Raw genomic sequence first — 25503 nt, 5'->3', positions numbered from 1 at the left:
CAGTGTATAAGGTATGCTCCTCTTTGGCTTATAAAAGGACAACATACATACACACATACATAGTACACAAGCCAGCAGAGGGAAGAGAATCTCTGGAAGGAGCCCCAAGAAGCTGGTAACTCTGGCTGCCCCTTAGGAGGAGAACTGGGTGGCAGAGAGGAGGGAGCGAGAGGTTTCTCACTGGGCTTTTTTGCGGTCCTTTTGCATTTTGCATCACATGCAAATATTCTTTATTCGGAACAATAACTAACCCACCGGTGTGGGGGTACACCGAAGGGACAACAGACAGAGACACAGAAGAAAGAATGGCCAGCTCCCCGTTGAGGCTTGGATGTTCAGCTCCTGCTTAGCGGGGAGTCTGCTTCTCCCTCTGCCTCTCCCCGTGCTCATGCTCTCTCTCTCAAATAAATAAAGTCGAAAGAAAGAAACAAAGAAAGAAAGAAAGAAAGGAAGAAAACTTAATTAAGTCTCCTCAAAACCCAAAGAATTGTGTGTTTTTAGGTAATGGAGCCGATGTGGATTCCCAGAGGCATGTTCATAAGCTGATTGTTTGGAACCTGGAACACGTTCTTCCTTAAATCACAGTTAGAGCTGGGAGTGAGGGTCCCCAGCCAGCCCTCTAGAAGCAGCTAGAAGGTGCAGCCCTTGGGTCTAACATGTTATTTCGTTTATTCTAAGCCAGGATCCAACAAAGCTGCGGGACTCATGGCTACCTCTAGCATGAAGCCCCGCCCCCAGACGCCCCATCACCTGCACTCCTGAGAGTCCCCAGTCCACCTGCAGACTGGCCTTTTGCTATCACAAGTGGGCTCCAGCCTTCCCCTGATCAACGTGTCAGAATATCTGGGTCTTTCGAAAGTTGAAGGTTTGTAAGTCAGGGACCTCCTATTCCTACAGCTCTGAAATATTTATGATCTCTTTACCAAAGGAAAAAGCCCTTTCAAATATGTGTGAGGAAGCTGGGGGAAGGGACGGTAGAAGGTCTGCTAATCAGCCCTATGTAGTCAGAAATACACAGGAACCAGCCAAGGCTTCTAGAAGAGATTTGAAAACGCCCTGAGTCACCTATTTCACATTCCCAACTTGAAACGTGGCTGCCTGCAGGAATTCTTGGCTCCTGAGCCCAAAGGCTGATGGGACGAGGCTCTCTGGGGAATGGGTCTCTGCCAAGTGTGTTTGCAGCATGGCTGCAGTTTCCAAACAGGGATGCTGATTTCTGCAAATATGGGACTCGACAAGCTCCTGGCTTTGAGGACTGTTCGTGGACGTGAGCTGGTGAAGGTCAGGGGCTGCTGGCCAGGAGCGTGGATTGATTTCCTCTCTCTCCAAGGCTCTGCCAAGCCGCGGTCAACCCTGCCCCACGGCTGCCATCCTCCTCAAGCCAGCTTCACCCCTCTCCTCTTGAACTTGCACGGAGCAGAAAAATGAGAACAGCCTCCAAGGGCCGCGATCACTTAGAGCTCACAGAGCAGAGCGCACACAGAGTTCTCCCAGTGTGGGGGTGATGGTGGTGGTGGAAAAATCAGAGAGCCAGCAGGCTCCTGGGTTGGAGTTAAAATGGAAATTCATCGGTGGCGGGAAGTACTGCCTCAGAGTGACTGGGTGAGCACAAAAGCAAGTATTTATCTCTCTCCCCGGGGGAGAAGCTTCAGAAAGGAGGATCAAAGTCATGTCAGAGGAATTGCAAAGTTTCAAGCAGCCGCTGCAGATTAGACAGCAAGGAGCTGGAATCAGGGAAAAAGGAGAGAAGGAAGAGTCAAGAGCCAAGATGGAGCAGGGGAGAGGAGCAGGAGGGGAGCCCCCCACCACCACTGTGAGATGCCCCGCCGCCCTGGCAGCTTGCAGCAGGAAGGTCAGCACCCAGGGCCTCACGATCTGGCCTCTGGGCCATCTTCGGCCTCCCCAAGGTCTCCTCCACCCCAGGCTCATAAGAACCCTTCTTTCTAGTCATACTTGAAATCATCTTGTCCTTTGGCTCCAGAAATGCTGCTCTGGGGCCGCTTTCTCCCTATTCCCTCCCAGGAGGACACGGCTGCCCTCCACCCCCGCTCCGGACTCTTCCTCTCCCTCCCGGCCTCCCTCCCTCCTCCCCCCCTTCTCAGCTGCGTGCTTACTCCTCCCTGCTCACTCGGGCTTAAGAGGCTGGGGCCCAAAGATTCCCTGAGCAAGGGAAGGTCCAGACATGGTCATGAAAATGATCCAGGTTAGCGGATCCTTCTCAGAGAGACACATCAGAGTCACCTGGGGAGCACATACCCAATCCACACACCTGGGCCCGAATTAGGTAGGCCTGGGCAAGGCCTGGTAAACAGGGCCTAAAACATTCCCAGGTAGGTTCTTGAGCCAGGCACTCCTGGTTAATGACCAATGATTCAGGGGATGAGCCCTACGATGGAGGGCACCTCAGCCTTGGACACTTTAGGGAAAGCCCAAGGAGGGGCCTCTGGGGCAGTTCACCCAATCTGCACCCACCAGGACCACAACCTCCCAGAGGTGAAGCTCTGAGTAAGTAAGTGTAGGCAGAGTTTTGGCAGCTGGAGCCAGGTCAGCGTGGGCTTGCATCCTGCCTCTGCCCTTTTCAGGCATGCTGTGAAGACCTCTGGCAAGTGACCAAACCACTCTGGACCTCAGTTTCCTCAACACGGGCTGCCCCTACCTTCCAGGGTTGTCTCGGGGTGCCGCATGAGCTGGTGCAATCCAGGGCTCGCGTGGCGACCTGGCATACAGACGGCAAGCGCTCAGAGCACGGCAGACAGGGGCAGGGCCGTCAACCCACAGGGATCACGACCCAGGACTGGCCAGATGACACTACAGATGAAAGTGGTGGAGGACGTCCCATGCCGTGTTAAGTCTTTAACGTGTAGGTCTTTAATGGAGAAAGAGCACATCCCTATGCAGAGCACGGACCTGGATCCATACATAGGCAGACACTTCGTAATATTTACTCCTTTGATCCTTCTAACAAGCCTATGTGATAGGCACTACTGGTACCCACACTTTGTAAATGAGGACACCAAGACATAGGGACACATGGCAAGGGAGTGGAGGGCCTAGAATTCCAGCCCAGGCAGGTGGCTCCAGGCTCCACGCCCCTAATCCCAGGACACCCCCCTTCCCACTCCTGCCCACCAACCTGCGTGTCCGCCTTCCCGCCTGCCATCTACCCACCTCACCAGGCGGATGCCCTCCTATGCTGCAAGACTCCACTCGGGGTCACCTCCTCCAAGCAGCCTTTGCTCTGGTCTCGCTCAGTGAGAGGCACATCGGCACGCTGTGTTATGGTTATGTTCTGCATTCCCCATTAGACAGAGTCCGTGAGGTCTCCATCCATTTATTCTTATTTACAAAATGCTTGTCAAGAGTCAATTATACATATGCTGCGCTAGATGTTGGCATAAAATAGCACGTGGAACAGAATTCTGCCCTCATGGAGCGCATGGTCAAGGGGGCCTGCAGGGGAGACAGCCACTCTAACGAACATCATGCAGACATGGACATTTACACTGTGATGGGCCTGGTTTCATATAGGGTACTGTGAAATCACGTACGGGGGGACTTGTCCAGATCAGGAAGAGAGGGAAATGCACTTCAAACTGAGCTCCAGTAAAAGACAGAACTGATCGGTGAAAGGGAGAAGTGAGACGGAAACAGAAGGAACACGGGGACCGAAGCCCTGAAGCAGGAAGGAGCTGAACGGGCGCCCGAACGTTAGCTGAACTTCCGAGCTTTTCTCCCGCTTAGGAAGAGATTTGACAATCACCTCACTGTGGAGGCTGAGACAAAAAATCGCCGCACGTCCCTGAGGTGCTCTCACTCAGAACTGCAGGACTGAGAGTGGGCCACTTTAGGAGGAAGGCGAACTGAGTGTTGGGAAAGGAAGGTGACCCACCTCCTAGACCCTGGAAGGAGGAAGCCCGGCTCTCACACCTCCCCACTCTCCCTGCTCGCCCAGACTGTTTGTGGCCCCAACACACTGCCCTTTCATACTCTTATCTATACTCCTCCTTCTCTTCCTGCCCCACTGAGGCCCAGCCCAAACCCTGCACCTTGTGTCTGCTGCAATATGCACGCGCCTCGGCCACAGCCCGCCAGGGCCCGCCAGGTGAGCCCCTCAAGAGTATCTGGGGAGCACCAGCCTTGGCATCCTGGAACCGGTTGCACCTCCATCTGTGGGATCCAATGTGGCTGGACAACCAGAGAAAGGAGGGCATGAGAGGGGGACATGAGAAAGGGAGCCCATGACTCTGGCGTCAGAAATGCACAGCCCCCAACAACTCTGTGACCCGGATGTATGCTGGGCGCCAAGCTGACCACCTATATTTAGAGGCAGCAATATGCCATCTTTGACCCAAGATGCCCAAACTTACACCTCCAGCGCAGGCCCCTGCCCCCAGCTCCATAGCCATGCCCGCCAGGATGGGGAGCATCGCACCTGGGGGCCTAGCGGGCAGCTCAGAGCGGTAGGATTTTAGCTGACCTTCTGATCTCTGCTCCTCAGCCTGCTCCCTCCCTGTGGTGGCTCAGCCCTAACCACTGGAGTCTTCCTCTCTCCTCTCTCATGCCCACATCCACCTCTGCACACCCCACTGGCTCCACCTTCTAAATATATTCTGAAGCTGAGCATTTCTCCCTCCTCCTCTACTATCATCCATGTCAAAACTGCCATCAACCCACACCTCCTAACTCGCTTCCCTCTTTCTGCCCTCTGCCCTTCCCACCCCCACCAGGCCATTCTGATCATGCTAGCCAGAGTGATCTCTTTAAAATGAGCGTTAGACTTGGGGCACCTGGGTGGCTCAGTCGGTTGGGTGTCTGCCTCTGGCTCGGGTCGTGATTCCGGAGTCCTGGGATCCAGCCCTGCATCAGGCTCCCCACGCAGAAGGGAGTCTGCTTCTCCCTCTCCCTTTGCTGCCCCCCAGCCCCGCTCGTGCTCTCTCTCTCTCTCTCTCTCTCTCTCAAATAAATAAATAAATAAATAGGGGCGCCTGGGTGGCTCAGTCATTAAGCGTCTGCCTTCAGCTCAGTTCATGAACCCAGGGTCCTGGGATCGAGCCCCGCATCGGGCTCTCTGCTCAGCAGGAAGCCTGCTTCTCCCTCTCCCACTCACCTTGCTTGTGGTTCCCTCTCTCACTGTGTCTCTCTCCGTCAAATAAATTAAAAAAATCTTTAAATAAATAAATAAGTAAATAAATAAATAAAAATGAGCGTTAGACCAGGTCCCTCTCTGCTCAAATCCCTGTACTGTTTGGATGGGCACATGTCTGACCCCTCCTTGCTCTCTCCACACTAGCCCCACGAGCCTCTTGCTATTCCTCAAACATACTATCGCGCCCTCTGTCCCAGGACTGCTGTGCTTGCTGCTCCCTCTGCTTGGAAGGTTCTTCCCTGCTGTCATCCTCACACATCACCCCCTCATCTCCTTCAAGTCGCTCTTCAATGTCACCTTCTCAAGTGAGGCTTTCCTTGATTCCTCCACTTAAAATTGCTGACTCCCAGCGGCGCCTGGGTGACTCAGTCGGTTAAGCGGCTGACTCCTGACTTCGGCTCAGGTCATGATCTCAGGATGTGAGATGGGACAAGTCCTGAGTCAGGCTCTGCGCTCAGCACAAGTTCTGCTTGGGATTCTCTCTCCCTCTCCCTCTGCTCAGCGCAAGGTATGCTTGGGATTCTTTCTCCCTCTCCCTCTGCCCCAGCCCCCACCCATGCTCGAGTGTGCACACTCTTTAAATAAATAAATAAATAATAAATAAAACCTTAAAAAAAAATGCTAAGTCCCAGCCTTCACCCTCCCTCACTTCATTTCTTTTTCTTTTTTTTTAAGATTTTATTTATTTATTTGACAGAGCGAGAGATAGCGAGAGCAGGAACACAAGCAGGGGGAGTGGGAGAGGGAGAAGCAGGCTTCCCGCGGAGCAGGGAGCCCGATGTAGGACTCAATCCCAGGACCCTGGGATCATGACCTGAGCTGAAGGCAGATGCTTAATGACTGAGCCACCCAGGCGCCCATCCCTCACTTCATTTCACTCCAGACTTGTCACCAGCTAACCATGTAATGTGACCATGTAACGTAACATGTAATGGCTTCCAGGGCGTCTGTCCTGCTCCCTGCCATGCCCTGGGCACTCACACTAGGGCCCAGCATGAGGTAGCCACTCAGTAAATATCTGTTCACTGAGAACAGGAGCAGCGCCAAGCTGCAAGCCCAGGGCTGCCAGAGTCCGACCTGTCCCCCTGGGTCTGTCCCCCTCAGGGATGGCTGGAGAGGGTGTGGCTACAGTAAATACCGTTCTGTGTGGTATGGACAGAGGGCCGAAGACACACCAATCTGGAAGAAGCGTAAACAGAACGTAGCTGGAATGCCGAAGAGGATACACAGTGAACAGCTAGAAGAACCTACCTGGCAGGGGAGGGACGGCGGGGGGGGGGGAGACCCTGCCAGACACACCCGCTGCTCTGTGCCTCATGCGGACCTCTCCCTCTATGGACACTGTGATCCCTCTCCCTCTTGCGGCTCCAGTCCAGCAAAGCAGGACAGAGACAGCCTCATGTTGGTGAAGGAGAATACAGCCAGGGAGGAGGGCAGGAGAAGGTGACGACCATGGGGGACCAAGTAACCAGGAGACTTCATTGTCACGGTGATTCAAAGCAGGTCATTAAAAGAAGGCGTCACTGATGGTGGGGCTGGGGGGGGTGGCGGGCAGCAAGAGGAAAGATAATGCAGTGTATCTGTTTATTAAATGCCAAAGCAAACAGACTGGAAACAAAACACAAAGTAAAACACCCCACCCTTAAGCCCTGACAGGCCCTGAGTGACCCCCCAGGAGCTGACGAGCTTCATGGAAGATGGCGGGCGGGGGGGGGGGAAGCACACATACCCTTCTTCTGTCTCATTGATAATGTCGCAGATCTCCATGTTCAACGTCCAGTCCTCGCTCTGAAGGGAGCCATCTGTTGCCTTTTCTGTAAAGTCAGAGAGAAGACAGATTTACATTTCTCCCAGAATAAGGGGGCCCTGGCAGGAAACAGGAAGGGCCCAGAACCACCACGTTCTCCTCCCAAGCAGATGGGCTGAGCCAACAGAGCAGTTCTAGGGGTACTGTTTCACCAGGGAACATCCGGGGCAGGGGGGCGATCTGGGCCTGAGTTTTGCAAGATGAAAAGTTCTAGAGATTGGCTGCATGACAGCGAGAAGGTGCTTAACACTTAAAACATGGTTAAGACGGCAATCTTTATGTGATATGTGTTGTAACACAATTACAATGTTCAAAAATTAAATTTAAAAAACCCACAGCCCCCTTAAGGTAGGTATTATTCCTTCCCGCATTTAGAAGGAAGGAAACAGGCTCGAAAAGGTTGGGTACTTGGCCAGGATCTCATCACGGGACTGGGGCTGACATGCACTCAATGTCAGGTCTGCCCGTCTCTAAAGCCTAGACAGTTGCATGGCACCGGCCCACCTGCTAACCAAGCTGGACCTCGGATCTGAGGTTGTAGCTCAGACCAATTCTAACCCTGCCCCATCCCAACTGTGTACTCCATGAGAGGGAGAACATCACCACCATTTTGTTCATACAACCCAGACTTGCACTGGTGCTCAAATAATAAAACAGATGACCTCCGTACATGCTGGAAGTGTCCTTGTTCTTTACATAACATACCAGAACTCACACATCCAAACAAAGCCTGTACTTACAGGCAGTGACAACACACTCCAAAAATAAAGCTGTTGCTCAAAACATTTGTGCGACAGCTTCGGTCTGCATTTAAAAGCCTCGTTGCTTTACTTTTTGCCAAAAAAAGGCATATCCCCAACTTTTCCGCCCTCTTTATTCCTCAACCATAGCACCCAAAGACCCTAGACCCACTGGAACAAGCAAACCCCCCCACAAATGAGGAGGACCTGCGTCAGGCGAATGCCAGGCACGCAGCAGACTGGGCAGGGCACTGGGAGATTGGAGGAGCCCATCACCAAAGTCCACGAGGGTGCCAGGCTGGCAGGGACAGAGGTAGTGTTTGGTGAGTGCCTTGTAAAGAAGAGGGAGGTGTGTGCGGAGAGGGAGAGGCAGGGATGAGAACCCATGTCGGAGACTGTGCCCTGCCCCATGCACGGCATGCGTGTGGAACAGACGGGCCACGTCAGGAGAGCCACTTCGGGGGTGGGGACAAGAGCCATGGTGGGAAGGGCGGGGGTAGGCCCCCAGGATGGATGGCTCCAAGCACCAGTCAGCTTCTCCCAGAGAAGACTAAGGGCAGAGGCCATAGGAAGGCTCAGGAGACAGGCAGGAGGAAGCCTCTGGAACGGGCCCAGCGGCGTGCTCCCTTGGCATGGGGCTTCAGCCAGGGTGTGGAGAGGGTAAGCGTGTGGGTGAAACGGCTCGTGCCTCCAGCCCACCACGCTCCCTGACACACTCAGCTGTCTCCCCTTCAAGGTGTCCACTCCCAGAAGAGGTGACTCCCCAAAAGGCCCCACACAGCAGGGGAGTGTCTGTGGCCACAAACGCAGAGTGCATCCTCAAGATAAAGCCACTTGGCCTGCGGGCGGCGGGCGGCGGGCTTTCCACCCCTCCACTCTCCAGCCCGGGGAGAGGTCAGTGGCCCAAGGGCCTTCGGAGCTGGTCATCTGTCCCTGTCACAGCACCTGCTGCGGCCCAGACTCTCACAAGGAAGAAGGTCTGTGACTGCACTTTGGTAGGGCCATAGGGACACTGTCTTGGGAGGCTTAATGGAGGAAATATTAAATCAATGAAACCTCATTTCCAAGTTCGGTTTAGCAGCAGAATCCATTAACCTTATATTCACCCGCTCCCTTCCTCTAATAATACCAGGAAGGAGTTCAAAGGCATGATAACTTATCCTCCGGGTAGCGCATTCTATTCAATTACTGGGATTCTGAGTTTCCAAGCTAAAAGATATATACTCATTTTGATTATAAAGAATCAACCCAAAAAGAATGCTGCTTTCTTTTAATTTTGCTGGAAATGCCACATAAATACAACAGTGGGTATTTGGCTCGGCTGAAACAGATGAGGGAAGTCAGGCTGACAAAGGAGCTCAAATCAGTTCTGATTTTTCTCTCCTCATAAAAGAATTCCCAGCAATGGGAACAAAGTTGTATTTGATTGCCCCTGGAACTGTGGCCACTCAATGCGGGCTCCCTCACTCCAGAGGAAGCAAAATTCAATCTCATTTCTTTTGTCACGTAAATCGTCAAAACCTAAGATAAATCCTGGTGCAACAGCAGAAACACAATGCTCCAGGGAGCAATGGGGCAAGTCATTCCCACCAGCCAGCCCTCGGGACGGATAAAGATCAAAACGCCAGTGACCCTGGCTGCAAAAGCTGACCTTTCGGGAGTTCTCTGGTGAAATGCTAATGGCCAGGGGCTGAGCAGGACAGGGTTGGGCAGGGCAGGGCTGAGCAAGGCAGGACAGAGCTGGACTGGGATGAGCAGGGCAGGGCTGGGCAGGGCAGGACTGGACAGGGCTGGGCTGGACTGGGCTGAGCAGGGCAGAGTTGGGCAGGGCAGGGCTGGGCAGGGCAGGACTGGGCTAAGCAGGGCAGAGAAGGACTGGGCAGGGCTGGGCTGGACTGGGCTGAGCAAGGCAGGGCAGGGCAGGGCAGGGCAGGGCAGGACTGAACAGGGCTGGGCTCGACTGGGCTGGACTGGGCTGAGCAGGGCAGGACTGGGCAGAGCAGAGCTGGGCAGGGCAGGGCAGGACTGGGCAGGGCAGGGCAGAACTGGACAGGGCTGGGTTGGACTGGGCAGGGCAGGGCTGAACTGGGCTGAGCAGGGCAGGGGGGCAAGACTGGGCAGGGCTGGGCTCGACTGGGCTGGACTAGGATCAGCAGGGCAGACACAGCTCCCATTAAACCTTCCGTACAAGACAGTATGCTAGCTTAATGCTGTTGCCATGGCATTTTCCCCATTCAGAAAAGGCTGCCTCCCGCCTGGTGGAGGCTGGGGTTGCCCTGAAGCCTGCCTGGACCTTGCCAGCAAGAAGCGCGCTCTCTCAGGCTTATTTCTCGGTGCCCCCACCCCTACCCCTACAGCCTGAAATCCCAGGCAGTCCTGCTGGGAGGAGCCTCACAATCCAGGGGCATGGTTTCTTGCTTGCTACTGTCTACACTTTGATGTTAAATATAGTGACTTCAGAGCCGCCAGCACCAGAAGGTAGAAGAGGGCTGGCTTTAGAATTTGGATTCAGCAACATCCTTTTGGAGAGAATGGAGAAAAAATAGCCAAATGCTCTCCCTCCCCAACAATCAAGGGTGTGGGTAGGCGCCCAGAGGCAGTGGCAGAAAGGAACAGCACAGGGTTGCTTCATGCCAGGTGTAGGGGAAGGAGAGAAGGGGGTTTGGGTGGGCAGGAAGCTCATGTGATAATATGCACCAATAAGAGGAGATGAGCCTTCTGGATTACTACACGCTAGTGAGGCAGGTTGGCATATACCAGTCAGGTGGAAAGAAAAATCAATCCTGACATTCTACACAGAGCCATTATTGTCTATTGCTTCAAATTCCTAACATGCTTTGTGAATGTTAATTGCAGCTACTCTCCTTCCACTGGAGAGACAAGAGAATGGATTCCAAATACTCATCCCTATTTTATAGGATGTCCTTTTCTCTGACAGCTGTCCCCGCTCCTCTTTCACCCCTCCTCAAAGGAAGATAACAGGTAGACAAAGTATGTCTGGCCAGCCTGTAGACTACTGTGAGGCAGCTCACAGTAGAGCCCCACGGTCCCCGTGCCCTTTACTCGAGACTGGCAGAGCCTGGGATGGGCCATGCACTGCCCTTGCGGATGGAGAGGGAGATGATTAAGACCCTACCTTAAGAGGTCAGTCTAATGGGAGAGGCAGATAGGCAGTCAGTTAAGGTACGGGCCAGGCTGAGCTGTGACAGAGGACAAGCACAGCACTCTGGGTGGCTTTGATACCTGTGCCCTGGTGCCAAGGAGCGGGGAGGAAATTAATGGCCCCTCGCACACACATTGTGACAGACAACAGCATGCTTCTTTAAGCAGAACACAAAGGTTGACAAGGTAAGCCAGAGAGAACCAGCCAGCGACAGGGTGAAGTCCCAGAAGAAGCTACTAAGCCTCTGTCTCTCACTCCCCAGCTAGAGAGCACCAAGGGAAGGCATGACGTAGAAGAGTGCTTCCCAAACTTGGCTGCAGGTTAGAATCACCAGGAAGATTTTTTTTTTTAAGATTTATTTATTTGAGAGGCAGTGGGGGTGGGGGGGCAGAGGGAGCGGGAGAGAGAAACCCAAACGGACTCCGCACCGAGCGCAGAGCTTGATCGGGGCTCGATCTCACGACCCTGAGACCACCACCTGACCTGAAACCTAGAATCGGATGCTTAACCGACTGCGCCAACCCAGCAGCCCCTCACCAGGAAGCTTTTTAAAAGTATTCCTGCCTTGGGCGCCTGGGTGGCTCAGTCGTTAAGCGTCTGTCTTGTTCGGCTCAGGTCATGATCCCACAGTCCTGGGATCAAGCCCCGCATCGGGCTCCCTGCTCGGCAGGAAGCCTGCTTCTCCCTCTCCCACTCCACCTGCTTGTGTTCCCTCTCTCGCTGTGTCTCTCTCTATCAAATAAATAAATAAAAAATCTTAAAAAAAAAAAAGTATTCCTGCCTTGGTCCCACCCCCTACCTTCTGATCAGAACCTCTAGGGCACAAAGCCAGGTACCAATATGCTCTAACAGATCCCCGGGTACCTCCACGTGCAGCCAGGGCTGAGAACACGGGAGAAGGAGCGCCAACACGGTCATCCAGCTGACACAAGTGGACCGCAGAGCTATGAAGTGCCAGACCCTGGGGACACAGTGGAAGGCCAGACAGTCTAGTCCCCGCCCTCATGAAGCTCCTGGCCCACAGGACAGGGAATCAAGTGACCCTGGTTCTAGTCCTGGCTCGGCCGCTGTTGCTTCTGAGTTCTTGGGACTCCTTATGGCCATTTCTTCCCTGGGCGCTAGGTTTCCTGACAAATGAGCTAACAGGGCCCAGATGATCTCTGATCCTCACCCTCCTCATCCCCCACGCCACCCTGACAGCTTGTTGGCCTATGTGTACTTTTTCTTTTTTGGCAATGGTGATTTTTTTTCATTGTGGTAAGATGTACATAATATAAAATTTACCATTTGAGCCATTTAAAAAAAAAAAAATTTTATCTATTTATTTGCCAGAAAGAGAGAAAGAGAGAGAGAGCGCGTGCACAAGCAGGGGGAGCGGCAGGCAGAGGGAGAAGCAGACTCCCTGCTGAGCAAGGAGCTGGACTCAGGACTCGATGCAGGACTCGATCCCAGGACCCTGGGATCATGACCTGAGCCAAAGGCAGACGCTTAACCGACTGAGCCACCCAGGCGTCCCCATTTGAGTCATTTTCAAGTGTACAGCTCAGTGACGTGAAATACATTTCACCGTTGCTGTGCAACCCACCAACCATCCACAGAAGTTTTCATCTTCCCAAACTGAAACTCTGTCCCCATTCAACACTAACTGCCCATTCCCCTCCCCCCAGCTCCTGGCAACAACCATTGTACTTTCTGTCTCCATGAATGTGACGACTCTAGGAACCTCACATAAATGGAAACGTACAGTATTTCTTTTTTTGTGTCCAGCTTTTTCCACTTAGTATAATAATGTCCTCAAGCCTCATCCGCCTTGTAGCAGGTGTCAGAATTTCATTCCTTTTTAAGGCTGAATAATATTCTGCCGCATGTATATACCACATTTTGTTTATCTATTCACCTATGGATGGACACATGGCTTGTTCCCACCTTTTGGCTCCTGTGAATGCTGCTAGGAACATGGGTGTACAAATATCTGTTTGAGTCCTTTCTTTTTTTTTTTTTTTTAAGCTTTTATTTATTTGTTTGAGAGACAGAGAGAGAGCAGGGGAAAGGGGCAGAGGGAGAGGGAGAAGCAGACTCCTGCCTGAGCAGGTAGATCAATGCAGGGCTTGATTCCCAGGACCCTGAGATAATGACCCGAGCTGAAGGCAGATGCTTAACAGACTGAGCCACCCAGGCGCCCCCAAGTCCCTTCTTTCTGTTCTTTTGGGTATATACCTAGAAGTGGAATTACTGGATCCTATGGTAATACCATGTTTAACTTTTTAAAAACCACCAAACTGCGCTCCACAGAGGCTGCAGCATCTTACATTCCCACCAGCAACAGACAAGGGTTCCAACTTCTCCACGTCCTCACCAACACCTGTTATTTTATATCTCACTGTGGTTCTGATGTGCACTTCCTAAAGACTTAGTGCTGTTGAGCATCTCTTTACATGTTTATTTGCCTTCTATTTATCTTCTTTGGATGAATGCTTATTTGAGTCAATTTTTGAATGAGGTAGTCTTGCTGAATCTGTTTATTGGTTCTGACAGGTTTGTTGTTTTTTTTTTCCATGAAATCTTTAGGGTTTTCCACATAGAAGGTCATGTCATCTTGTTATTTAATTGCAAAAGTTCTTTATTATTCTGAATATTAATCCTTTATCAGATGTGTATTTTGTAAATGTCTTCTTCCATTCTATAGGTTGTCTTTTCACTCTCTTGATAATGTCCTTTGATGCATAAAAGTTCCTAATTTTAATTAAGTCCAATTTACCTATTTTTTTCTTTTGTTGCCTATGCTTTTGGTGTGATAGCCAAGAAATCACTGCTAAATCCAATATCATGACACTTTTTCCCTGTGTTTTCTTCCTTTTTTTTAAAAAAAGATTTTATTTATTTATTTGAGGGAGAGAAAGGGAGGGGGCACCAGTGGAAGGAGGGGTAGAGGGAGAGAATCTTCAAGCAGACTCCCCACTGAGCACGGAGCCTGACTCAGGGCTCAATCCCACAATCCAGGAGATCTTGACCTGAGCAGACACCAAGACTCGGATGCTTAATCAACTGAGCCACCCAGGCACCCCTCCTGTGTTTAAGTCTTTGATCTATTTGACTTTTCCTATGGAATAAGGTAAAGGTCCAATTTCATTCTTGTGTGCATGGATATCCAGTTTTCCCAGCACCATCTGTTGAAAAGACTGTCCTTTCCCCACTGAAAGGTCTTGGCACCCTTGTTGAAAATCAATTGACCATATGTGAGAGGGTTAATTTCTGGGCTTTCTATTCTGTTCCATTGGTCTATGTCTGTCCTTATGCCAGTACCACACTGTTCACTGTTTTGATTAGTGAGTTTTGAAATCAGGAAGTGTGAGTCCTCCAACTGCCTTTCCTCTTCAAAGTTTTTTTTAACTATTTGGAGTCCCTTGAGATTCTCGAAGAATTTTAGGATGGATTTTTCTATTTCTGCAAAAAATGTTGGTGGATTTTGGGACACCTGGGTGGCTCAGATGGTTAAGCGTCTGCCTTCGGCTCAGGTCACGATCCCAGAGTCCTGGGATCGAGTCCCGCATCAGGCTCCCTGCTAAGCAGGGAGCCTGCTTCTCCCTCTGCCGCTGCCTCTCTCTCTCTCTCTCTCTCTGACTCTCATGAATAAATAAATTAAAAAAAAAAAAAATCTATAAAAAAAAAAAAAATGTTGGTGGATTTTGAATGGGGCCGCAATGAATCTGTAGACCATTTTGGGTAGTATTGTCAACTTCAAAATATTAAGTCTTCTATCCATGAATATGGGATGTCTTTCCATTTATTTATGTCTTCTTTAATTTCTCTCCGCAATGTTTTATAGTTTTCAGTGTACAAGACTTTTGCCTCTTTGATAATTCCTAAGGATTTTATTCTTTTTGATGCTATTATAAATTGAATTGTTTTCTTAATTTCCTTTTCAGATTCATTATATAGAAACAGCTGATTTATGAGTGATTTTGTACCCTTCTACTACTGAATCTGTATCAGTTCTAATATTTTTTTTTCATGAAATCTTTAGGGTTTTCTACACACTAGGTCATGTCATCTGCAAACAGAGATAATATTATTTTTTTCCTTTCCCATTTGGATGCTTTTTTTTGTTTAAGTAGGCTTCCACACCCAGCATGGAGCCTAGTGAGGGGCTTGAAGTCACAACTGTGAGATCAAGACCTGAGCTGAGATCAAGAGTCAGATGCTTAACCAACTGAGCCAGCCAGGCATCCCATTTGGATGCCTTTTGTTACTTTTTCCTCCCTAATTGCTCTGTCTAGAACTTCCAGTACTGTGTGAAAGAGAAGTGATAAAAGCGGGCATCCTTGGGCTAACATACACGTTTACGAAACCTGATCATACACCGTTAAGAGCAAACATAGCTGAAGAGAAGACCCATCTGAGTCCTCACTGCATGGAAAGTAGGTTATCTGCTGGGGGGAGGGGCATGTGAAAGCAGGAAGCACATCAGGATCCATTGGACTCTGCAAGCCAAGGGGCTTTGTATCTCTGTTTCCAGCCCCAAGGAAAACAAGTTAGACTTCCCTGGTTGGAAAGCCTTCACACCAGCCGACTTGCCCATGCTTAGCTCCAATCCCATATCCTCTCCAGAGGCTCCTTCCATACCATCTCCAACTGATGCCCCGTGATAAGCTTTCCAGTACTCGAAGGCATAACCTATGCAAGGATTGAGCTTTCAAGACCATTCTAATGTTATTCTAAGAGTCTCTTCCAGGGGCACCTGGCTGGCTCAGTCAGAGGAGCATGTGACTTTTGATCTTGGGGTCATGAGTTGGAGCCCCATGCTGGGTGTAAAGGTGACTTAAATAAATAAAACTTTAAAAAAAAATGTTTCTTCCAATCTTACTGGCTTAATGAGCGATGAGTATATTCTTGGCTCCATATCTAAATCTGAAGCTGCACGAAGGCAGGACATCTTCAGTTCCTCAGGAGGGTCCAACCTTATGCTGACGAGGGTCTTTTAGAAGTAAGATGACGACAGTAAACCCTGGGTTTTAGAAGTAAGATGATGACGGAGGTCCCTGGGTGATAGGCACTGGGCATTCTGGCAAGAGTTGAACTAGGTTCCCAGCTGTTCCCATGTTCTCCCTTTGGACTCAGAAGCAGGAGGAAAGGACATCATAGTGGAGAGTATGAACAGGGGGTCTGAACTCATACTTTGGTGAATCCTACTTCTGCCAATTACCGTGTGACCCCAGGGCAGTCATTTGACCTGTCCAAGCCTTTCTGTCATCTGTAAAATGTGATGATAATAATAGCCCTTTTCTTACACAGTTGTTGTGACTAAACTGAACACCACACAACAAAGCACTTGACAGAGCCCCTAATACAGAGTTACATTCCTCCACAGGCCATGGTAATCGCTGTGACTTTTATTATGACTACAGCTCCTATGAAAGAGATTCTGCCAATGCTCCCCTGGCGCCCCTTCCTTCAGCATTCCTGCATCACCACTGCCACCTACAGGTAAGTAGCTACCACAGGCCATGCCCGGCCGGTCCAGTGCCCTCGGATCCTGCGACTATCTAGAGCCTTTCTGATTTCTGTATTTCTGAGCCAGGAGAGCCCCATGCCCAGAAGCCGCAAGGGGCTCCCATTCCAGAAGGAAGCCCCCAAACACCCTGGCCCCACTACAAGGTAAAGAAAGAGCCACAGCACAATTTCCTGAGGAGTCCAAATGTTAAAACTCCAAGAGGTGTTAGAGCGCATCTAGTAAGAAGATTCCCCATGAATTGCTCAAAACAGATGTCACGTTTCCTGCACTTCTGGAAGTGGGGTCTGGGGGGAGGGGAGAGAGGGCACCATGCTGCTGCTAGCTTCCCACCGACAGCTTCTTGCCCTCAAAGCTACCATGGAACGACTGATCTCAAGTCTTCAAGTCCCTTTCTTTCATTAATAAACAAACAAACAAACAAATATATAAATAAATAATTTTTTTTAAAAATGGAGAAGCAGAGGCACCTGGGTGGCTCAGTCGTTAAGCATCTGCCTTCGGCTCAGGTCATGATCCCAGGGTCCTGGGATTGAGCCCCATCGGGCTCCCTGCTCAGCAGGGAGCCTGCTTCTCCCTCTCCCACTCCCCCTGCTTGTGTTCCCTCTCTCGCTGTGTCTCTCTCCTGTCAAGTAAATAAATAAAATCTTTAAAAAAATAAAATAAAATAAAAAATAAAAATGGAGAAGCAGAAGGGAGAATGAAAACCAAAGTCTACCAAGCACAACTTTCTGTTTGGGCCAGGTTCTTCACTTACATTACCTTATTTAACCCTTCCTTCCCCCTCTTGGCAGGTTACCTCTATTCTAATAGGTGAGGAATATGAAGCCAGCTTGGTGAGTGGCCCCAGAGCGCACAAACCACATGACCCCCGTCTTCTTGATAGACCCAGCCTTGGACTCGGACCCATCCCCAAACAGAGGATGGCAGGGCAAAGAGGACCCTGGCCTCAAGAGCAGATGGGTCCATAGTTCTTGGATGCTGACCCCCCCCACCCCCGCCCGACTCTGCAGGCAGAAGTGTAAAAAACAGTGCTGATGAAAGGTCAGGTCAAAATAGCTGCTGGATTGGCCTTCTCCCTTGTTCTTCTTTTCTCATTAATAAACTTTTAATACCAGCATAATTGTAGACGTACTGAAAAGTCGCAAAGATCGTACAAAGGGTCCCCATACGCCCTTCTCTTGGTTTCTGCTAATGTTCACATCTTACATAACCACTGGTCATTTGTCAAAACTAAAAAATTACCATTGGCACAGTACTATGGACTAAACTCCAGCCTTGACTCGGATTTCTCCGGTTTCTCCACTCACGCCCCTTTTTGTCCCTGATCCAACCCAGAATACCATACTGCCTTTGGTTTCCCCGCTTTTAAGTCTTCTGTTTTCTTGAAAGACCGACAAACTCACAAAATCACGCACTTACTCTCCTGTCTGGAGAGCTCAATTCCAAAGGGCAGCTCTGTATGAGCCCCAATTCCACACCCTGGCCTAATTAGGACACCACATCCTCCCACTCCCCAAACAAAGGAGTCCTTCAGGCCAGCCAAACAACAGAGAAAATAGAAGCTTGTTAGCCACACAGGCCCAGGGCTGCTGATCCAAGTTCTTTTTAAACTGGAATTCCCTTGAGAGGGATCCACAGATTTAAAATGCATTTGGGGTGTGTTCTCTAGAAGCAGAGCCACTGGTTTGATGTATTCTCTTCTTTGTACTTACTGGAATATTTTACGTGTGGAGTAAATGAGTGTGCGAGAGAGGAGCTGGAGGAAGACTTGGATTTAGGGCTGGGATGGCACTGGGCAACCGGGGCCTGAGGAGAGGTCTCTGCAGGAGCCAGGCCCAGGCCAGGAGGAGGGTGTGCGGTGGTGGGCCCAGCCTCGCCTGGCCAGCCCCACCAGCTGCTCTCTCTGACAGCCAGGCAGGTGGGCCAGTCCACCGGGAAGATAAAAGATTCCCGGGACACTGGTGCTCAGGTCAGAGCTTCCTTAAAGCAGAGCGGATACGTTGCCGATCTGTTCTTCCCCCGAGTGCCTCGGAGGGGGCTGTTCACCTTGCTCACGTGCCACTCTGCGAGCAGAGAGGCGCACCTGCAAACGTCCCTGTGCACGGCCCCAGTCCGAGCCCTTGCTCTAGCTACTCCTCATCACTGATCATGCCAGTCCTTGGGGAGCGGGGACACGCAAGGCCATCCAAAGGCTTCCCAGTGTAATTCAAACAACTGAGAGATCTCTCCGTGCCAGGCACTGTGCTAGAGTGGGCCAGAAAAATAAGCAAGACGGAGCCCCAGCCCTTAAGGAGGTCACCAGGCAGGAGACCTGCAAACAAGCAGCCAGTACAGAATACGATGAGTGTTATAACAGGAGGGAGGGGGGCGAGGAGACTGATGGGCAACAGATGATGGAGGAACAGTCAATCACGCTGGAGAGAGGGGAGGAAGGGTCTGTGAATGCTACGAAAAGGACCTGGTGAAATGAAAGAGCAGAACTTTGGAGGAGGAGGAGGGGTCCTCGCAGGCAGCACGAGTGAGGTGCGCAGATATGTGAAGGCCTGCCAGGGCCCGGATGGAAACGCCGGGATGTGGTGAAGGGAAGCAGGGGAGAGGGGGCCAGCTGGGAGAGCCCTTTTATTTTCTGTAAGGAGTCTGGGCTTTCTGCGGGAGGCAACGGACAGGGCTTTTCAACAGGAGTGACGAGAATATTTGCACCTGACCCAGATCACTCTGGTAACAGCGTGGGGGCTGTACTGGAGCCGAGAGAGACTGCAGGCAGGAAGGAGGGCCAGGTCACCAGAGCTGCTCGGCGGAGAAGGGAGACAGGACAGCATCTGGTCAAGGGCATGGTCATGAAGTCGATGTTCGAGGGGTCAGTCCTGGCTCATTTGACCCTGGGCAAATTTCTTGAACTGTCTGAACTACGGTTTAGTCATCCTTGAAATGGGCCAAACAGTTGTTCCTCCTCAGTAGGATGGTTGTGAACATGAAAGGAGTGAATGACATAAAACACGAAATGGGGACCCCAGCACACAGTAAGTGTGTGACATATATGAGCTATGATTTTTAACACATGCCTTAAGCGGACTGGACTTTGGGAAAGACTGATTTCATGTGGGGAGGGCGGGGGGGGGGGTCACTATCTCCCAGGCTTTTCCAGCAGCCTCCAGACAGAGGGTGAGGAGGTCATCCTAAGTCCCTCCCAGAGGGACCATGACAGGGCTGCATTCTGTTGGCGAGGCACCAATCAGCCTAGGAGATCAGCCAGAGACCACAGGCATCACCCTGAGCCAAGCTAAAAAGCAAGGTCTCCTTTCTGCCTCAAAGAGCGTTTACAAAATTCCAAGCCGGGAGAAAGACTCCCCAAAGTTCCCCCAGGCTCACACCTGCTGTGCTCAGTGAAGCCAGAGTGCTTTGACTAACTCCTGCAAAGAGCTGTCCTTCAGAACTAGGTAAAGAGAAACACTCTCCTTGCCACCATCATAGCATTCGCAGTATTCAAAGGCATTTGTGGGGAGCGGCGAAAAGCAACCCATCAGAGTAAGGCTCAACTGTTAGCTGGTTTTCCCATCTGCAGGCCTCGTCTTAGGAGGAAGAGCAGCTACTAAAAAACGCCCATAGTAAAACAATAAATGAAGTGAAATTCTTACTCTTAAATGAACACACTTTTAACAGAATAATACCCACTGCTGGGAAAGCTGATGTGAAACCAGATCATGACATTACTGAAGGTAGCATACATTTAAGAACTCTTTGGAAAAACAACTAGGGCAACAGGTATCAAGGGGTATGCTGTAAAAGGTTCTTACTTCTTATCCTTTGACCTCATAATCTCTTTAGGACCCCGCTTAAAGAAACATTGCAAAGGAAAAAGCTACACAACCCAGCAATTCCCCTCATAGGTATACAAACCCGAGAGAGGTGAAAACGTAATATCCACACAAAAACTTGCACATTAAATGTTCACAGCAGCATTATTCTAGTAGCCAAAAAGTTGGAACCACCCAAATGTCCATCAAGTGATGCACAGATAAACAAACTACGGTATATCCATACAATGGAGTAGTATCTGGCCATACAAAGGAATGAAATTCGGGTATGTGCTACAACACTGATGAACTTTCAAAACATTATGCCAAGTGAGAGAAGCCAAACAGAGAAGGACAAATACTGTATGACTACACTTATGGAAGGTACCTAGGGTAGTCAAATTCATAGAGACAGAAAGCAGAAGGGTGGCTGCCAGGGGCAGCGGGGAGGGGAACGGGAGTCATTGTTGAGTGGGGATAGGATTTCAGTTGGGAAGATGAAAAAGTTCTGGAGCTGGATGGCAGAAGTGGTTGTACAATAATGTGAATGTACTTAGTGTCACTGAACTATACACTTAAAAAGGGTCAAAATGGTAAATTTTATGTTATATATATTTTATCACAATATTTTTAATGGAAAGAAAAGACCACAGGTTGTATGATTACATTTATACGAAATGTCCAGAAAAGGCAAATCTATAGAGGCAGAAAGTAAATTAGCAGTTGCCTATGGTCAAGAGAGATGGGAAGTGATCGCCACTGGGTATGGGATGATGAAAATGTTCTAAAATTGGTAGTAGTGATGGTTGCCCAACCCTGAAAATACACTAAAAACCACTGAATTGTACACTTTATTTTTTATTTATTTATTTATTAAAGATTTTATTTATTTATTTGACAGAGAGAGAGATAGCGAGAGCAGGAACACAGGCAGGGGGAGTGGGAGAGGGAGAAGCAGGCTTCCCGCCGAGCAGGGAGCCCGATGTGGGACTCGATCCCAGGACCCTGGGATCATGACCCGAGCCGAAGGCAGATGCCTAACGACTGAGCCACCCAGGCGCCCCTGAATTGTACACTTTAAATGGGTGAGTTGCATAGTATGTGAATTATGTCTCACCAAAGCTGTTGAAAAAAGGGGGGAAAGCTACACACAGGAACATGTTCAATACAATATTATTTAAAATTCACAAAACTTCTCAAATATGAAATAGCAAAAGGATGGTTAAGTAAATTATGGTATATTTATCAACTCAACTGAATATTATACAGCCATTATTAAAGTCATATAGAAACATTTTGTGATGGCATAAAGGAAACAAAAAGGATGCATATGGATAATGCCTGGAAGAGAAACAAAAAAATGAAAATAATCAATGTGTTGAAGCATCTGACATAGAGGCAAATCTTTAAAAATTTGTACTGTTATTATTGTTTTATAAACAAAGAATGGGAATATTGTATTGCAACAGACTAAGAAATAAAATGGCAAATTCATAATCAAAACTAAAATCCAGTTATTTAAATTCTTCCATCAAAAAAAGCCAGGCAAAAAAAAAAAAAAAAAAAAAGAAGAAGAATGTAGCAGGAGAGGAAGAATGAAGGGGGGGAAATCGGAGGGGTAGACGAACCATGAGAGACGATGGACTCTGAAAAACAAACTGAGGGTTCTAGAGGGGAGGGGGGTGGGAGGATGGGTTAGCCTGGTGATGGGTATTAAAGAGGGCACGTCCTCCATGGAGCACTGGGTGTTATGCACAAACAATGAATCATGGAACACTGTATCTAAAACTAATGATGTAATGTATGGGGATTAACATAACAATAAAAAAATTAAAAAAAAAAAAAAAAAAAGAGCCAGGCACCAGACATAAGGCTGTCCTGAACATAAGCCTTTTTATTGACTTTAAAGACTATTTTCTCCAAGAATAAAAGCCCTCTTACCCCCATATCTTCCAAAAGGCATTTTCATCCTGACCAGGCCTCCCTATTAATATTAACTCCCCCTTGCCCTAGAGTGGGTTACTCATGACTTGTTTTTTTCACCACCTGGTAGGGTCCCCAGCTAGTCAGGAAGGAGCAAACCAAGAGCCAGTCTGGGCTGGTACAGGGAGAGGCGGACATAATATACACATGTGATTAGCATTCCAAAGACAAATACAACAGGGTTCTGAATCATCTGGGAAATTGCTCCTATCCATCAACATAGAAAAATCGGGAATATCAACAGTGAGAACAAACAGGGAGATTACATTTAAATGTAACCATATTTAAATATGAAGAAGAGACCAGACACAGCATGTATTCCTACTTGTACAATATTCAGAGCTAACAGACTTATCACACACAGGTTGTATAACTTATTAATGACAACGTGACTTTAAACAGTGGTTCTAACTGGGTCACCTTGAATAATACCAAACAAAGCTTGCCAAGGGAAACATGCAAATAAGATGATCATGTGGGGAATCCAGTGGGGAATGGGCATTTTCCTAGCATCTTAGAATTTTTATTGTAGAAAAAGAAACATAGTATCTATCTAGCTTCCTCAGCACTGAAGAAACAGCATGACAGCATTTCATTCTTCAATGGAGTGGAGTCCAAAGGGAGAAATGAGCCTGACGATTTCCACACATCACACCAAGGCAAGCTGGTATGTGGATAGAATGGCACAGATTTACTCGAGGAAGCCTGAGCAACGGGTAGATAGTACCCACCACCCCGTGCATCACAAATCACAGCAGACAAGTAGCAGAGGCCCTGGAAAGAGGCCTCCCTCCCTCCCTCTCTGAGGCCAGGACCTGCAGACAGAGCACCCTTTTCCATGAAGAAATTCCCACCTCGGAATGGCAGGGCAAGTGAACCTTTCCCTAGAGCACACGCTGGTGCAAACAACCATTTGGCCTCCCAAGAACGGCCACAGAAAGGGCACCTGGGTGGCTCAGTCGTTAAGCGTCTGCCTTTGGCTCAGGTCATGATCCCAGGGTCCTGGGATCGAGCCCCACGTCAGGCTCCCTGCTCCGCAGGAAGCCTGCTTCTCCCTCTCCCACTCCCCCTGCTTGTGTTCCCTCTCTCGCTGTGTCTCTCTCTGTCAAATAAATAAATAAAATCTTTAAAAAAAAAGAATGGCCACAGAAAATGACGGGCAATCTTAAACTTTCAGTTGATGACTGAATATTTTATGATACTAAGAATTCATTTTTTTAGATGTGATAATGAAGCCGAGGCTATACTTTTAAAAGACGCCTTATCCTTTAGGAATAAATACACACTTAGGTATTTATAAATGAAATTATATGATGTCTGGGGTTCACCGCAAGATAATCCAGGAAAGGAGATGGGGTGGGGAGGAGGGTGGTGTGGATGACCTGAAACAGCCATGAGTTGATAATTGTTGAAACTCGCTGATAGATACATGCGAGTTCATCATAACAGTCTTTCTCTTTTTGTACATGTTGGAACTTTTCCATAATAAAAAGAAAAAAAACATTCAGTAGGAAAGGCAATAAAACCATTCATAACTTTGACCCAGCAGCACACCCCTAAGGAAATAAGTAAGGGGGAGGGGAGAGCTGATTCTGCAAAGTTGCCTAATTGCGGAAAAACTCTGTTACTCCCAACAAATGAGAGATGGCTGAACAACGAGGGTGCATTAAGGCAAAAATGCTACGTGGCTTTTTAAAATGATAAATACTTTGGCCTAGTCGCTAAGTGGAAATCGGTATAGGAATGCTAAGTGAAAAACAGGCAGCATAACGTATTATGCGCATACTAATCACCACAAGGTAAAATGCGTGCTCACATAATGGAAAGGGTCAAAAGAGAACACAGGAGGCTCCCTCCTTCCTTTAACTTCCAGCTCCACTGCCTCCTCTCTTGGAGGCCCCGACACCCCGCACGCACATGCACACACCAGCTGAATTAATTGCACTCTTCTGGGACCCGGAGCCCTCGCTCGCTGATTCTCCTCCAGCCCCTACCACCATGCAGTGGCTCTCCTGGACCTGCCTTCCCCAATAGACCTGGAATTCTATCAGCACACAGTAGGTATTCAATAAATGCTCATCCATCGGAATAGAGTATCAATCGCTGCCTTCAGTGACTTAGGTTTTGCTTTGTTTATTGTTTTTTTCTGTAGAGCTATTCATACCCACAGTAACCATTCAGGAAAGGCATTCCTCAGTGATTCCCAGAGAACAAAGCTTCCATTTCTGACTCACATAGTGCTTCTGGGACCGGGGGCTTCCGAAGAGAGCAAGGCAAAACAAAATCCAGTGACTTCCGGTCCAGACCCTCCCTGGACCACAGAGAAAAGCCTCATTTTGTTTGGAGAACTCGTCAGAGGTCTCATGGCTGTGGTTCCTAATGCCAAGTCCGGAGAGGCTCCCCAAGTACAGCTTGCAGCACAGGCCTTTCCTCGGCCACTGGAAAGGGGAAGGCTGTGTGGCTGGCGCAGCGGTGAAGGGCAAGATCAAGTGCGTAGCCAGGAAACGTAAAAGCCGTGGACAAGAGCTGCCCATCCGGGCTGGAGATGACCCTGGAGTTTCCAGGGCTCTGCGGGTGGCTGCACAGCCAGCCCCACGACCTGCCAGGGCCACCACCCCCCCCCAAGTCTCGGTGTTTCTCCATCCCTTCTGCTCCGAGCTGTTTTGAGCACCAGGCTCTGGGGGGGTACGTGGTTTGATAGAGATACTCAAGAATGTCGGGAAGAAATCCATAGAAGGTCATTTTTCATCGCAGTGGTTCTGAACTCTTTTTGGATCAAATGTTAAAGGAAGAATATATTCCCTCTGAGGATCTGGTAAGACCTTTCCAGAAAAGCGCACACACGTACACAGTTCTGCACAACTTTCAACAGGTTCTTCAAGAACTCCTGACCCCGATCGCATGCCACTCCTGCCCTAGAGTGTCTCAGGTGCTTCAGCTGCTGCTGTTAATAAGAACACTTTAGAAAACCAACCACATGAATTTCCACACCAGCAAGGCGGCTGTGATGTGTGAGGGGCCTTCAGAAAGCGTGTGCGGCAGCTCTCTGGGGAGGGTCCTGTGGCTTCACAAAGACCATCAGGAGAGGTATACAAAGCCCAAGCCTGGGCACACAGAGGAAGGCAACATATAGCTAAGACCCTCCACTCTGGATCTTCAGAAATGAGACCGCCCAGCCTGACATCGTCAAGGCCTGTGGACCTTGAAAATGCCTCTTTATGTGGGACTGGGATGCTGACACTCTACTTACTCATTACACAGTGTCATTTTACTGAGGGTTTCGTAAATGCTCCAGAAAGTGGGGTACAGAGAATTGCCAACACATAAACTTTCATCCATTCTCCTAATTAGAACCAAA

The 25503-nt window shown here is 49.3% G+C and overlaps 1 protein-coding gene across 5 annotated transcripts in view; it reads right to left on the bottom strand.

Annotated features, from left to right (window-relative positions):
• The window catches only part of TOM1L2 (target of myb1 like 2 membrane trafficking protein), a 120216-nt gene that overhangs the window by 52039 nt on the left and 42674 nt on the right, over positions 1–25503 (bottom strand). For all 5 annotated transcript variants that reach the window (XM_036113067.2, XM_036113068.2, XM_036113069.2 and 2 more), the window contains exon 2: positions 6876–6960. In XM_036113067.2, the coding sequence (XP_035968960.1) occupies positions 6876–6960 (85 nt within the window). The remainder of the gene's footprint in view (positions 1–6875; positions 6961–25503) is intronic.

Source organism: Halichoerus grypus, chromosome 2, assembly GCF_964656455.1.
Source record: "Halichoerus grypus chromosome 2, mHalGry1.hap1.1, whole genome shotgun sequence".
NCBI lineage: Eukaryota > Metazoa > Chordata > Mammalia > Carnivora > Phocidae > Halichoerus > Halichoerus grypus.
Note: the sequence above shows the minus strand (reverse complement) of the source record. Positions and strands in the feature narration are given on the sequence as shown.